This window comes from Amphibalanus amphitrite, unplaced genomic scaffold (genome assembly GCF_019059575.1).
Source record: "Amphibalanus amphitrite isolate SeventyFive unplaced genomic scaffold, NRLGWU_Aamphi_draft 000707F_arrow, whole genome shotgun sequence".
Taxonomy (NCBI): domain Eukaryota; kingdom Metazoa; phylum Arthropoda; class Thecostraca; order Balanomorpha; family Balanidae; genus Amphibalanus; species Amphibalanus amphitrite.
Genome location: NW_024882201.1, coordinates 215,870 through 231,921, shown reverse-complemented (window position 1 = coordinate 231,921; position 16,052 = coordinate 215,870). Strand labels below are relative to the sequence as shown.

General features: G+C 49.0%; 2 protein-coding genes across 3 annotated transcripts; one reads left to right on the top strand and one right to left on the bottom strand.

Moving 5' to 3' along the window:
- The first annotated feature begins 1,517 nt into the window (after nucleotides 1-1,517).
- On the top strand, nucleotides 1,518-10,793 carry LOC122364922 (xaa-Pro aminopeptidase 3-like). 2 transcript variants are annotated; one of them, XM_043335729.1, is made up of 9 exons: nucleotides 1,541-1,648; nucleotides 3,167-3,297; nucleotides 3,633-4,455; nucleotides 4,940-5,040; nucleotides 5,324-5,467; nucleotides 7,436-7,486; nucleotides 8,971-9,091; nucleotides 9,524-9,697; nucleotides 10,103-10,785. In XM_043335729.1, the coding sequence occupies exons 1-9, from the start codon at nucleotides 1,555-1,557 to the stop codon at nucleotides 10,114-10,116; spliced, it is 1,653 nt and encodes a 550-aa protein (XP_043191664.1). In that variant the 5' UTR covers nucleotides 1,541-1,554; the 3' UTR covers nucleotides 10,117-10,785. The 2 variants fall into 2 exon arrangements, with proteins under 2 accessions (XP_043191665.1, XP_043191664.1); XM_043335730.1 differs by lacking the exon at nucleotides 7,436-7,486 and having other exon boundaries at nucleotides 1,518-1,648; nucleotides 10,103-10,793.
- Nucleotides 10,794-11,020: 227 nt separating this feature from the next.
- LOC122364920 (origin recognition complex subunit 2-like) lies at nucleotides 11,021-16,052 on the bottom strand. The gene is made up of 4 exons (XM_043335728.1): nucleotides 15,818-16,052; nucleotides 13,528-15,141; nucleotides 12,023-12,185; nucleotides 11,021-11,643 (listed from the first exon to the last, which is right to left on the bottom strand). Exons 1-4 carry the CDS (start codon nucleotides 15,865-15,867, stop codon nucleotides 11,410-11,412), a joined length of 2,061 nt encoding a protein of 686 aa, XP_043191663.1. The 5' UTR covers nucleotides 15,868-16,052; the 3' UTR covers nucleotides 11,021-11,409.

The following is a 16,052-nucleotide window of genomic DNA, read 5'->3' as shown; positions in this document are numbered from 1 at the left end:
AACAAGAGGTTGCTAGCGCCAACGGTTTGGGCTAGAGGGCCGGTGCCCGTCTTTCCTACCCCGCCCGTCTTACCCCACTTTCCCCTATGCCTACAAAATTTGTGTCACGAAACTGAGTGAAACGGTTTTGAACATTATACGCAAATCAGTGATTGGCGGTTTGCTGTTCTGACCATGTCCTTGTTGGAGGTTCATGAATAAAAATAGCTCATTCACGTGCTATTGTAAGGAAAGGAAAGGCTGACGGCCTGCTGGGACCAGTTGTCCCAGAGACTGCTGGTCCGCGCTGTCGGAGCTGTCCCCAAGCAACTGCAGGCCTGCGTGACGGCCCACGGAGCTTGCGTTGAGCACATGCTGGGATGAACAGCGGAAGCTAGGACGCATGTATCTGTTCTACTGTGTGCTTCTGTGTAAACTTTTATGAAATAAAATTGAATTTGGATGTGGTGTTATTCGCAAAAAGACAACCGATAGAGTGCTAACGGATTTTAGCGCATTGTTAGCATTTGGCGATTTCGTTTCACTCAGTTTTCTGACGCTCATTCCAAAAGCTAATAGTGTGCCAATGCTTTACAACATACATGCACCAATTTGACGTGTTTTATAGAGGATTTAATGCTCTTTCTAATGGTGTTCGAAATTTGTCAATAAAGTGAATATTTTCGGACTTATAGACATTTTAAGTAAGGGGTTCCAATTTTTTTGGATCACCCTGTATATGCAATATCCTTTTGTTCCACTAATAGTGCGGTGAAGGGATTGCAGATTTATCCTTTTCAATAGTGCCATATTGTGTAGAATTGAGCACTTTATTGAAAAGCCATCTAGAATCGACATTTCATTGTACGTATCAACATGAAAACTTGATGCAAACTCGAAGGTTAATGTCAGACGAGCAATGCCGAATTGGTATGTACATACCTAACCTGGGAAATATTAACGAGTAAGCAAATTGAAATCTGCGACGAGATGTTATTTTAATTCTTCGAATAATTAGTAGCATTGAATAGCCCGTTAAATTTAGTACCAAATGTCATTCTAGATTCAATTTATTATTGCCTCGCTTGTTGGCAAAAGCAATAAATCTGTACATATCGCACGCCGCCCTGCTACGCTCCCATTGCGTTAGTATGCAACGTCGCCTCGACATTCTTTCTGTTCCACAAAAAGTGCGATGAAGTGATGGCAGATAATCTATTAAATTTAGTGTCATTCTGTGTAGAATTAAACGCTGTATCGAATGCTAATCTAGAATCATATGTCATTGGTGTCCGTCTATGCAAAGTTCCACTGCAAACTTGAATTTTCGCCTCGGAGCGGTCGCCGACGGGCCGAGTGTCACGTGACCCCAATCTCAGGAGCCGGTCAAGGTCACATGACCAGAGATCGGTCAGTAGTTCTCAGATTTACCGCTAGAGTGGCGCCACTTGTATCGATGTCCGCCCTTGGACCGTAACGGGAGGAAAGTTTTCCTCACAGAATTGCTGCCAACTCCTTCAATTTGATTGGAAGCAATTTCAAGGTCACAGTGAGTCTGGCGCAGTAGGAGCAAACATGGCGCACGCGATGGAGCAGGTTAGGAGATTTTTTGCTCCATTTTTAGCGAAAAGCAACATTTCTAGAAGAATATGCATTCAACATATAAGAGGTATGTGTCAGCTTTTGTATCTCTTCGTCACCAGTGGTTTTTGGATATCAATAACTCGCAAAAGGGGCAAAAGTAGTCTGCATGCATTTTGGGCTTCCTGGCTTTGTGCTGGATGGGTAGTTTTTTATTTGTTTTAAAAGTGAGAATTACTTTAATTTATGAATATAAGCAATCAGAAATGCTAATTTTCCATTAATACATAAAACTATGCTTTATGCAGATTGTTGGGAATAATGTTCTAGATTCAACAAAGCTTGCAAACTTGCAAACCTGCTCATTTAAGATTATTCAAGAAATCTACTGTTTCATGCCAAACTGTCTTTAAATGACTCTAAAGAATGTCATCGAATTATGTTTTGCTGCTTGGTTGAACAGAGACATTATGAAAAACTAGTGCAGAACATGCAATTTGCAGAGCTGGGCATTGCGCAACTTAGGTCCGCAACTCCGCAACTCCGCAACTAGCGGACTACCCTCATGAGAGCGGAGTTACGGATCGGCTACCGAGCCCCAAAAAGTTGCGGAGTTGCGAGTTGCGGAAGCGAAAAATTCTAAAGCGCAACCGCTACCGGGGCCGCTACCGAGATACGGGATTGAAGCGAGATACAGGTTCCAGGACAAGTTCATTGTGTTTATCTCGTCAAGACTAATCAATTGATATGCAACATGACCTATTTGGGTCAGGTCGTGACCTTGAACTGAAGTCAAATTTTAAATTTGACCTTTCGAGGTCATCTTATATATCATTGATGGCCTCGAAACGACGCGCCTTGGTGGAGAAATGCTATGGCGATTAGATTATTGACCTAGCTAAATTATGTTAGAAGTTATGCCCGATAAAAGCCGTTTTCACGAGTTAGAGCGTCTGAAGCTGAAATTCATCAAAATCCGGGAAAATTGGGAACATTTTCACTTTGATGACCTCTGGTGACCTTCAAAAGGATGCAGTGCTATGTCCTATCAGACATAGCACTGCACTTCAGGACGAAAACTGATAAAACATAGGCCTAATACCTAAACCTAATAGAGATGGGTAGCGGAGTTGCGGAATTGCGGAGTTGCGAGTTGCGGTTTCAAGATCTGAAAAATAGTTTCGGAGTTGCGATTGCGCTTTGGGTACCTCTGGTTGCGGAAGGTAGCGGTAGCGGTTTCCAAATTTCGGTAGCGATGCCCACCTCTGGCAATTTGTTTTAGAAAAAGGCATATTGATACTCCCCCAACCGTCTTCACCAGGCTGGGGGAGTTTGAGCTAACACTGGCAGATCCAGGGAGCATTTGGTGCAATTTGGTGCAAATTCTTCCTCCCCACAGCACCTGAAATTATGAAAATATGTGTTTTTTTTTTCTAGAATAATGCAAAAACTTAGCAATTATTACAGGCATATTTAAGTGACAAAATCCCATTTGTCTTTTCTGATCACATTTAAAGTGTTAATTATGATGTGAATGTGCAGTTGCTTCAAATCACCACATGCTGCCTTATCTGAAAAAATCTGACCATTATATGTCGTGCTCCAGAGTTGTCTACATCACACCTTCTGTACAGATGTCTAAGCCACCAGACATCCGTCAAGTCAGCGTCTCCCCCTCAGACCTCATATGGCCAGCCCTTCAACTGCACACACCCTCACCTGATGAAGGAGGGAGAGGTAAGTCATAACAACCCCCGATTTGTCTGTTAATATTGGCAGGAGAGGAGAGACATGTGGTAGGAGGGAGCACCTGGTTGTCTCTATTGGTTGCTCATGTTTCACATACTCTGGAATGAGTTGGAAGGATGATCTGTTATCTGAGTATCATTGCTGTCCACTGTCCAGCTAGTGTAGCTTTCCTGCTTTCTGTGCTGTCTTATAACAAAAGCCTAGCTGATATATTCTGACCCCTGGTGGCCCACCCCTACTGCCCATGACATGAAGCCTGTCTCCAATGCAGAAGGTCTAACATCTGACCACTAACTCGGCACCTCCGCCCCCTCTACCGTCAGGTGACGCCGGGTCTGACGGCTGACGAGTTCGCCGACCGTCGGCGGCGTCTGATGGAGCTGCTGGCCCGCCAGGCGCCGCAGCAGCAGCCTCCTCAGCACCAGGTGGTGATTGTGCCGGCGGCGCGCGTCAGTCACCTCTCGGAGGACATCCCGCACCCGTTCCGGCAGGCCACCGACCTGCTCTACCTGAGCGGCTGTCAGGAGCCGGAGGCGGTGCTGGTACTGCACTCAGAGCCGGGCCGGCCGCTGCCCGAGCATACCGCCACGCTGTTCGTACAGCGGAACACCGCACACCGTCAGCTGTGGGAGGGCGGCTGCACGGGCCCGGCCGCCGCGCCCGCCATGCTGGGCGTGGACCGGGCGGCCGGCACTGCCGAGCTCGGCCGCTACCTCGAGTGTCTGGCCGCCGACTGGGCGGGCACCGGCACGGCGGCCGTCTGGTTCGACTTCTCTGCAGTGGATGTGCACGGACCGCTAAGTGGTACCGTGAGGGATCTGGTGACCTCACTCCGCGGGGCGGCCCTAGAGTCGCCACGCCGTGCCATCCAGAGTCTCCGCCTGGTGAAATCCCCAGCCGAACAGCGACTGATGCGGAAGGCTGCCCGCTGCGCCTCCGCCGCCATACGGGACGCCATGGCGGCCTCCCGTCCGGGGGTATCCGAACACGAACTGTACGCCCGCGTGGAGTTCGGGGCGCGGATGCGCGGTGCTGAGCGGCTGGCGTATCCGCCGGTGGTGGCTGGTGGTGATCGCACCAACGTGATCCACTACACCAACAACAACCGGACGGTGGACGACGGCCAGCTGGTGCTCATGGACGCAGGTACGTGACGGAAGTCGGATAGAGTGGGATCTTGTCAGGGAGCGACTTATATGTAGTTTACGGTTATGCAGCTTATTACAATTGCTGCTCGACTCCCGCAGCCCTTCCGGGTGTGCATATCGCTGAATGTGCTCGTCATCGTCACAATGTCGACATCGAACTGTGTCACCAGGTATGACTTTCCGGGAACCCAAACCTGAGTGGGCAATGCCTAACTATGACTGCTAGTGCAGTGTTACATTCCATGTCAGTTTGCCATTTTGCCATTGTTTGCCATTTTGGCACTAGACCTCGCTGTCATGTTACAATGGCTTTCCTTTATTTCTTCATCATTTTATTTTTGTGCAACTGAAGGCTGTGAGCTGCACGACTACTGTAGTGAGTAGTGACATTACCCGAACGCTGCCGGTGAACGGCGTCATTATTTTACTGTCACTGTGCCTGTCCAGTGTCACTATGTGACTGTGTCCCTTGTGTCATACAGGCTGTGAGCTGCACGGCTACTGTAGCGACATTACCCGGACGTGGCCGGTGAGCGGCGTCTTCTCCCGCCAGCAGAAGGTGCTCTACAACACCCTGCTGGAGGTAGGTAGGGTGCTGCGTCGCCGAATTTCTTTCATTGCCGATTTATGGTTCTGTGTATGAGATAGAAAAAATTCAAGATATGATCATATGAGGCGACTTTCCTGTCCTGTTTCGCATGTTTTTATTGAACCTCCTCACACCCCAGTGCTACCATTGGTCTCCTCCGGTGTCCACAGGTACAGGAGGCACTCATTGACGTAGTGCGGACGTCGCGGCCTTCTGAACCAGCTATACACTGCCTCAATGACACATTGACACACTGTGTCTCCTCGGGTGTCCACAGGTACAGGAGGCGCTCATTGACGTGGTGCGGACGTCACGGCCCTCGCTGGACGGCCTTTACGGTCACATGTTCCGGATGCTCTCTGAGCGTCTGGCAGACCTCGGCTTGGTCGGCTTCAACCGCGAGAAGGGACAGCTCTTCAGGGTGAGTCAGAGTTGCCAGAGACTCGCAGAGCTAAGCTCAGTATTGACACGATTTATCCTTCTGTATATCCTTTCGTAGAGGGAGATAGTGGGTATGAACGCTAAGAATGCCCGCATATCATATTTTGGTTAATCGTTACAGTGTATTTTACTTTTGTGTAATGAACTGAAGCTGTTAATCGGGTTTTGCCCTAACCCGTATCATGGTTTAACTGCTATTAGAGGTTTGATATTACACTTTGTAGAGTAGAACAGCTAACTCGGTGCATGATTAGTGAGTGCTGGCTTGCTCCCGGATATTTAACTAGGGCTGTCCATCGTAAAGGTTTGAGAGAATTTGCTGAATAACGAGCATAAAATTAAAGCAAATTCGTTGCTCAAATTTCTAGAACACAATGGGTTTTGGGCTTTTGATACATCTATTAATTAAATTGCATCAGCTCAAAATGGAGCTATATTTTAATGTGTGACGTAATTGCATGGTGTGTAAATGGTACACTTAAACAGTACCATTTATTGCTGGCTCACATTAACCACACCAATGTGCGAAATGTATTTTATACGCCGTATGCCTCCGCCAGGTTTGAAGCCATTTTCGATGTTTTGTGACCTCAAATAGCCAACACGGCATAACACGGCATTGTGCGTTGGACATCGCTGTAGTGCGCCTAACTTATCTTCTCGTCTTATTGACAATTTCATCGCGACATTAAACTTGTACTTACTGTTGATTCGCTGAATCGATTCGCCTAAATTTAGATTTATGTTGCTCGTGATCAATAGATTGACGATTTTTATTAAATTTTGAGTTTAAGAATTTTCAATTTGGATTTAATTTTAGAACCAAAACCCAATTATTTTCATTATAATTTTCAGTCATCGGCTATATTTTGGTGTGCATACAGACAACTGAGAGAAATAGTCGTGGGTCGAGTGCCAGTTTCATTGTTTTTTTTTGTTTTTTTTTTGTGGCCTCAACTTCCGTTTTTAGCCTCGTGAGGAGGTTGGCAAGCCGGGCCCATGAAGTGAGCAGACAAAATGGGGAGACCCACACATATGCGATTTGAAGTAGACAGGGGAGGAATTACAAGTGCCTCTTCATACTGGCCTAATAAGGGGGCAGGGAGATTTCTTTCACTGACTTCAAGCATATAACATATATAGCTCACATTAGAACATGGAATCTTAATACATTTGGCGGAGCTTTTGGTCACTGTGAATTCAGATCGGTCCAAAGCAAATAGACGACCAGTTGTATGGGCTAGCGTAGCGCTCGAGTGTCCTGCATCGCTGAGCTCGGGTGTTCTGCGAGCACATCTATCGCCTGGTCCTAATGGAGCGGGTGCCGAGACCATGCTAAGGGGATTTGGAGTCTATAGTAATGCCGACCGCCACTGCGTTGCTGGATTGTTGTCTCGTTTTACTAATGTGGATATCTCACCAGCAAGTCGCCTGCATCCTTAATGCCTGCAGTTGGCGTGCTCATCAACAGCCTTTGTAGTACGTTTTGTGATTAACAGCGAATCACACCGATTTGCATCATGAAAGTTAGCCGTAATACCAACTTTTTATGATGATGATTTTTGGTGATTATGCACGACTTTAATTAATTGGAGATGTGAGACATCAAATTGCATTGCAAGTTACCTTTTTAAATCAGTTTACAGCTTTGAACTGATATCTTTTTAGAACATGTTAGATTGAGTGTCGAGCGGCTTGCCATGCGGTTTGGCGTGGAATGCCTGCACTCGTCAGCTGTCCTCCCCTGTGACTAATGCGTCGTCTCTTCCGGCCACGGATTTCACTTCAGTTCAGCGACAAACTCATAATCGCTTCTATAATTTCTATCTTTTTGTTGCATTTCTGTCACTATCTGGGTTATCTCCGGATTTGCAGTAGAATAGCGTGCCGAATGACTGCAGTAGTTTAGCGTGTTCCCCACTCGAGCTGACACGGTATGCCCGCACAGATCAACCAGGCCCTCATCAGGCTGGGTGTGACCCACCGGGTGTTCGAGGAGGTAATTCACGGACCCGGCCGATGGGCCCCGCTGTGCCGCTTCAGTCGGTCGCTGCAGCCGTGTCGCTAAACACGCTCTAGCTTCGCGCCGCCACGCTTTGGCAGTAGCCGGTCGAAGTCACCCGGCAGTGTCTGATGTCGTGCTTTTGGACCGTGTGGTCTCTGGCTTCAATCGGCGTGCTACAATAGTCAGTGGCAGGCTTGAGTGGCCGTGTCATGATCCTTTGAAGTCAACCTCGTCGGTATTTTGAGAAAAATGGTTGCTAGATCCAAAGTACAAACTCCTATTGTGGCGTTTACGAAGGAGCTTTAAATCAAATCAGCTGCTTTTGCCTTTGTCGTCGTTTTGATCAATGTTCGTGTCGACTTTACAGCTCGACTAACGCTGTACAACCGCACTAACAATGTAAGAAATCCCCTGGTTTGGTTGGTAGGCAACATTTTGTAATAATTTACAAAGGTTTTGCTGGCATAATCGGCAATGGTCATGAACATATGCGCGTCAGAACCTTTTGTGCCTTTGTCACTCCCGAAAATGCGCAGCTCATTTAGGGCAGGCCAGATTAGGGACAAATAAACGAGGATCCAAAGGCGCCCGCTTTTGCTTATGGTATGGTCGATACTAAATCTGGATTTATATCATTTCAGGCACTTAACCTGTACGGACTGTACTTGTCGTTGGCGCGTAGGCGTGCTTCAGCCTTCAAGCGCTGCAATTTATTCTTAAATGGGGAATGGCTCGCGTGGCTTCCTGGCCCACTCACACGATGCGTTTTCCGTGTATCATTCGATGTACACGCTTACATATGTTGTTACCAAATACACCGTGACGTCTATCGTACAGCTCGTATTTAACAGCTAACCGCCTAGCATCAGTATTATATGTCACATACGCGTATGTCTATTGATTGTGCCACACCACACTGCTCGTAGTTAATAAGTCATGTCACGTCAGTCCCTTACCTCATAGCTGTGTTTCTGGGCAATCGTGTCTTGTATCTAGCTGGTAATTAACGGTCCAATCACCCTAACTACCGTTAGCAAGGTCCTTCCTGCTTGGTATGTGACGTTTGCTCTACAGCCGATTGAGAACTGCCCACTGTTTGATGACCCACACTGATCAGTGACTACCGATGATCGAATATCTATCCTCTGTCCGCTGTGCTAATGTGACCTCCGGGTGGTCCAATATTATGACCTTTTGACGCAACACTGCGCACTGTACTGAAGGATTGGTCTATGTTGTGAATTTCACCCATTGCTGATATGTGACCTCTGGACTGATCACCATACTGACATGTAACCTCTGGACTGTACGCTGTTCTGAGTGACTTCTGACCATAGATAAATAAGATATAAGATCTCTATGGTTCTGACTTCTGACCCGTGACACCTCACCTGAGACTGTACGCTGCTCTGACCTGTGACCTCTGAAATGAGCGTTGCTCTGTGAGTCTGACGTGTGACCTCCGGGCCTCCCTCCAGTCGGTGCAGCGGTTCTGCCCGCACCACGTCGGCCACTACCTGGGGATGGACGTTCACGACACGGGTCTGATCCCCAAAAACCTGCCGCTCCAGCCGGGCATGGTCATCACCGTCGAGCCAGGTAAGTACGCACGGCTGGGCATGGTCATCACCGTCGAGCCAGGTAAGTACGCTCGACGAGTTAGTTGCTATGATCATTACAATCGAGCCAGGTAATTACGCCCACACGTTTTACCTATGAATAATTGATATCAATTTGTTTACTTGTTTACTTGTTTAATTTACTTTACTTATTACTAAGTCACTATTTCAAAGAAGGCTGGATATTTTTGCTTTTGTGTGACTTCCTTTTTTAAAGCGAATGCCGCATAGCCGAGTGTGGTATACGGCAATACGCAAGGACGTTGCGAGCATATTTGTAGCATGCAGCTTGATACTTCTTTATTTCGATAGTTTAGATCCGTTTTTAGGTTCGTTTCTCCGTCACAGCGGCAATGCTCCCCGCTCCCAAATTGTTATTGACTAAGCTCCCCTCCCCTTCCCTTTGACACAGGTCTGTACATCCCGGCGGCCGACACGAGCAGTCCGGAGGAGTTCCGCGGCATGGGCTTCCGCATCGAGGACGACATCCTCATCACGGAGACGGGCTGCGAGGTGCTCTCCGAGGAGTGTCCCAAGACGGTGGACGCCATCCAGCGCGCCGTGGGCGGCCCCTCACCAACCGACTGTGAGTTGGCTGGAGCCGCGGCGCGAATAATGGGGCCATAGTGCTTTCGGGTAGGTACGCATAGTTTTCGGTCACATTGATATTCGCTAAATTTGATAATTGGCTCAATTGGATGATCGTTCAAATTGATAATCACCGAAATGACTGACACTTCAAATGGCTTGCTCAAATGACGCTCGCAAGTCGCTCGCGCCGGGGTTTTCGGCACGAGGGAACGGGTCTATAGACTGAGGGCACAGAATTGTGGAATGGAGCTAAGCAGCGAGTAAATTAGGTCATGTAATGGCACTCCACAGGCATGAGGGCGCGAGGTGACACATGTTTCTTGAGACACCACTGAGCCTGACTTAACGAAATCCCCAGCCCGTAGATCCCCGTTTAGAGTATTGACGACTTTCTGCTTAGTTTCAGCGGTATAGCCAGCCGGCCACTACCTCTCCTTGGTTAGTCGACTATGGAGGCGCGAACGTGAGCTAGGTGGCAGAAAGAAGAGCGGACAGAATAGGTCCGTCCGAGATCGACCCGCCGCTCCCACATCTCAGGATGAACGAGGCGTGTTTGGTTATGCGTGTTTGGTGCGTGTTTGGCTATCCGTGTTTGGTGCGTGTTTGGTCATGCGTGCGAGTGTGCGTTTTACCACAGGCTGTGGCAGTGCCGTTTGTATACATAGTTCTATTTTGATTGACTGTGAAAGTGGGGTCAATGTATCTACGCTTGCTTTGTATGTGATTGTGGATGTGTTTTGATACGACAGTTTAGGAGTCTCTCGGTATTGTAAAAGCGCATAACCTGAACCCGGTTTTCTTCCCCAGTGGACTGTAAGTGTTCAGTCTTGTTACCTCTAAAGCCTTGGACAAATATAGGCAAAAACAACTTTGTACTTACCACCCTAGGATCGTACACAACCTGTGTGCCATGCAACCGAACCCGGCTGTGCCCGAATGCTTGCCCGTTTCGACATATTTTGATTATTATAGGTGCCAATATGCGCCAGTCACTTGGTGTGGTAAATGAGGGTATCGGTTAGCTGTGTATTTTGTGTGAGCCTCGTATCGGATAAGGGTAAAATGGAAATGCACGTGACGATGACAAAGTCTTTGTATGTTTCGCTGTCCGTCAGATATACGAATGTTGGTACAACGAACGAAGGGAGCCTGACAGTACTGACACATGGGGTTCGGGCAGCAAGGTGTTCAGCAGTTGCGATAGTATCTCATACGTTTCTATTGTAATGCACAGTGACGCACTCAAGAAATTTAAAGTTGTAAATATCGAGGTTAGGAATTGTCTGACAAAAGCAAACGCGTTAAAAGATCAGCTACAAAAAATCACAGCATATGTATTTACCAACAACATGGCAGAAAAACATCACATACGTGGGAAAAGTTATTGACTCAAAAAACCGGACACTGACTGAGCACTAGACAAGGAACAACGCCAGGCAGGCGACCGCGCATCAACTTGTCTACACGTCCAGCACTCTGAGTTTGGCCCCTGAATTTGAACTCGCTGGCAAGGAAGGCTCTCATCAATGCAGTGTGACTTCACCAGCCCTCAGATCCACGAAAGAAAGTACATTACAGCTGTCCTACGCAACAGGCCCAGATTCAGCCAGTTATCCTGAGCGTCAGACCCGCATGACGAGCTCCTATGACCTCCAGGGCCACTGAGCTCCGAGCTCCTCGGCCGAACAACTTCCCCTAGCCTCCTAGCTAGCTGTCCTCACAGCTCGCCAGGAACTCTGATATGAGTGCCGCCTCCAGAGGCACCGTCAGCTGCTCCACGCCGTCATGGGACTGACGTGTGCGGATCAGTTTGTGATCGCGGAACTCTGTCAGCTGCGCGCGCAGCGCCACCTGAGAGCTGACGAGGAACGCGTCCCGACACCGCTGGTACAGCTCCGAGAGCGGCATGCCGTCAAACGTCTTGTCGCTGGCCCGCTCCACCTGTTGATCAGAAAGAGGGAGGAGTGAGCGAGAGCTGGGGAGTGGGGTAGATGAGGATGCACGGTACACTCTAGTGGATGGAAATTAGAGATGCAGCATGGGGCGGGGTTGACGTTCAACAGATCGCAATTGTGATTAAGAGAGCGTGAGAAAAATACAGTGCAAGGAGTCATCTGTGTGAGCAAAACACAGAACGTAGACAACTGGCTAGGGCCCACGTAAGCTCCGCAAAAAAAAAACGTAAAATTCAGCGCTATTTTTGTAAACGTTGCCCTGAATATCGTAGCAATAGCGCGAGCACATTAAATTCAATACGGGAAAGACCTCGTCAGCACTCATACATAAGACAACAGTACAGAGATTTCTGCCGTGTTCTGACCTGGTTTTTGGCGAGCAGTATGAAGATGCCGCGCGCGTTGGGTGTGAGCGACTTGAAGACGTGTCGCAGGGAGGAGAGCGCCAGGTCGGCCGTCTGCCGTACCAGCAACGAGTTCTCGTACGAGGTCTCCTCCGTGTAGGGAAGCAGCGTGGTGGCGTCAAACCTGGGGAGAATGGGGCATAAGTCACAATGTGGAAGTTCGGCTGCCAAAATAATTTTTAGGAATGACCAATTAGCGACGGGATATGAAGATCGAAAGCAACTCGGCACGGTCGATACCTAGTTATAAGTTGCATAGTTACTCGGGTGATAATAGCTCATCGATGAGAAATTGAGCTGAGAGCATAAATGAAAGGATACGCAGCAAACGACGACCAAAATGCTAGATACTGTTAACCCTATTCCTGGCGGGGGGGGGGGCCTCAGGAGCCCCCCCCCCCTGAGGTTTTTTGGTTATTTCTCCCAAACGCGTTGAGCTAGGAAGCTCAAATTTTCTGACTTTTCCTAAAAGGCTTCTACGCAACATGTCTGAAAATTTTGAGTTGATCTGACCTCAGGTCAGGTCACCAGAGGCGGTTTGGTGACCCTACCTCAGAAAAGTTTGCAATCACGCCAGAGCTAGAGTTTTTGACCGATCAATTTCTTCTCTTCAGGCTTTAGTTAGGGTACCAGTATGTGCAATTTGTATATCTCGGAATTTTTATATCGGTGACCTAAGGTCAGGTCAGTTTCGCGACCTCCCCATTATAAGTCAATGGGGGAAAAATCAACTCCCTGTTTTTACCACGAAAACGGGTCGGAATGGCCCCATATACCATACATGACTTCATATACGATCAACCTTCACTACCTTGAGGTCTGTTTTGCTGTTGGGCAGCTGTGAGGTCATGTGACGTCATCAAAGGTCACCAAAGGTTTTTGGCCAATAACTCCGTTTAAGAACAAGATACAGACGCGTGGATGGTCTCATTGTGTTCAGCTCGTCAAGACGCATCGAATGATATACATGATGACCTCGAGGTCACGTGACCTGAGGTCAACCTTTGACCTTGACCTTTCGAGGTCAACATATATATCATTCGATGCGGATTGACGAGAGGATCACGATGATGCCCTTAGTTTGTTCCTATCTTGACTAATTCGAAAGTTATTCGAGAAAAACTCTCTCCATATCTAGCGCCGCTATTTTGACTTTTTCGACCCCTGTGACGTCATCTTTGACCTGACCTGAAAATGACCTTAGTAAAAATTGTAGATCTTGACCGTGCGTATCCGATGCCGTTTACCGTTTGTCGCTGTGATGTGTAATTTTGAGATCTGAAGGGGGGGGGGGGCGAATCGGCCCCCCCGCCAGTTTCTTGTCCCGGCGGAGCCCGCCAGGAATAGGGTTAAAATGGTGCCCCATCCGGAAAATCAGGAAAAGTTGTCTAAATCTAGCAATTAACTTTTGATTTTCCTCAGTGAAATATTTCTTCAAAAAAAAATTGTCACCATCCAGCACTCACCAGAGGAAGTTGAACTGGGCCAGCTTGTGCTGGTCCCAGACCAGCGGCGAGTTGATGTGGTCCGCGGAGGCCAGCAGGTGGACCCTCGGCAGCTGCGCCAGGCGCGCCAGCACGTACTGCATCTTCTCTGCGCGCATCATCGGGCCGTCGATACTGTGCACCAGCAGGAACAGGGCGGGCGCACCGGGCGCCGCCAGCCGCCGCTCCACCGCCTCCAGCTGAGCCTCCAGCTTGGAGGGCGGCGCCGGCACGTCCAGCGCCTCCTCCAGCAGGGTCAGCAGCAGCTGGCGCGGCGTCACGCTTGGGTGGTAGCCGCTCACCACCATGTGCAGCCGCTCGCGCAGGTGCTGTCGCCGCAGTCGTTCCAGCACGTCGCGCTTGCTGCCCAGACCGTGCAGAAGGATGTTGAAGCCGTGACTGACCGCGGCCAACCAGTGGGGAAACATGATCTCGAGGTCGGTCAGCAGAGCGGCCCGCTCGGCGGCGTGGTCGGTCGGCCGGGCGTCCAGGAGGGCGCGCAAAGCGGCGCCGCTTAGTCGCGGCTCCGACAGCCGGCTCAGTGTGTGGTTGGACGTCGGTCCGCCGGCGCTGTGCAGAGAGAAGTAGTCCTCGGCGCTGACTGCGGCCGGCTCCAGCTCCGGCCGGCGGCGGGGAGCGCCCCCACGGCCTCGGACCGCTGCCGGCGGCACTGTGCTCGTCTGTTCTTCCTCCTCTTCCTCATCTTCTTCATCGGACTCTTCATCATCATCCTCCTCTTCCTCCATCGGCGCCTTGTATTCGTCCTCCGAGGAATCCTCGAGTGGCGAGACGTCACTGTCGTCGTCGTCATCCGATACGGCGATGTCCTCCTGTTTCAGCTTGGAGAGGCGCAGCTTCACCTTTCGCCGCACTGTCTGCGGCGTCTTCGCCGGCAGGGCGGCTGACGCCCGGCCTCGCGGCGTCTGAGGCGTCCTCCCCGCCGCCGATTTGGGCGTGGAGGGTGTCCTGCCGTTTCGCTGCGGCGGAGGCGGAGAGCGTGAACGGGACCGCGACTTGGATCTGGATCGTGAACGAGCTGGTGGCGGAGATCGGGATCGAGATCGGGATCGAGCTCGATCGTCAACGGTCCTGGAGACGGGCCGCCGGCCTCCCCGTCGGCCGCTGCCGATGGAAGCCGGCAGACCGGAGCAGCCGCGTCTCGGGGTGCCCGGCGACTTGATGTCTGCCGCAGCCGTCTTCACCGGCGACTTTTGTGCAAACTCTTCTGCCACGCGGCGCAAGTGAGAGCGTCGGTGGCATCTCTGGAATCCGAACACGGCCGTTCCGCGGACAGTGTCCTCGACCTCCAGCTGCGCCGAATTCAGCTCCGTGAGCGCTGCGTTTGGCTGTGCAGGAGGACTTTCTGGCTCAGACTCGGAGTCGGGGTCTGCCACTGACATTGGTGTTCCAGCACGGTGGCTTATAAGGTGTTGTGAATTCCGCAGCAGTTCGCCCACACGAGACATTTTTGGTGCAGTTTTGGAGATGCAGCATATCTTCTCCAAAGCATCAGCATCATCCAAAAAGCGGACAGAAAGTACTCCATTGATGTCTTTAATGGTGGAATCCTGGCGAGTCCTCATCGTTCTAGAGGAACTGGTGGAATAAGTGCATTTGTCACACCACAAAAAATGTTAGCTGATGCTTTCTTACAGGCTGGAAAGTTGAAACCTACCTATAAAATTTTGAGCTTATTTTCAATCAATGAATGCAGGCCCTCTAAACTCTGAAGCCGAGTAGTTTTCAACACATATTTATTCAATCCTCTGGCAAATGCAACGTTAACAAAATTTTCTTGTTTTTTTTAAATGTCTAGCTAAGCTATGATCCACACTCCACAATGTTTTAAAATTGTTATAGATCAAGATCCGTAGCCTTCCAGTCAATTTGCTAGGTAATACTAGGTACCGTAAGGTGGGGCTATTTGAGACAGTGGGGCTATTTGAGACAGTATTTAAAATTGCTATAAAATAAAAACCACTTAAAATTAATGCTTAATTTTTTGCTCAGGCGATTTACTGCTCGATTCCACATCTCCCTGAGCAAAAATATCACACAAAAATCAAACGATCCTCATTTTATAGCGATTTTAAATACTGTCTCAAATAGCCCCACTGTCTCAAATAGCCCCACTTTACGGTATTGTTGATACAATGCTTGTCCTCTAACAAATAGGTAAAATATCACTTATCATCAAACCATCAGCTTAAAAAGTATTAGGAAAATATACCTATATTGATTATTGATATAAACAAAATTATATTAATCTTACTTGTCTCCTGAGCCTGAATCTTTTCTCGTTCGCCTTCCCGCTGAATTCATCACGATTGTACCTATGTCTTGGTATTTCCTCAAATTACGCAATTACGGTAATTACGGTGAAAAAAGCTCAAGATAACTCCACAAATCTTGATCTGTCAGACGAAGCTATATAAATCCACGTGTCAAGCGTCCCTTCTCCCTGCGATAAGAATGAAGATCTTTCGCGCGTAAACTTTTTGTAAAAT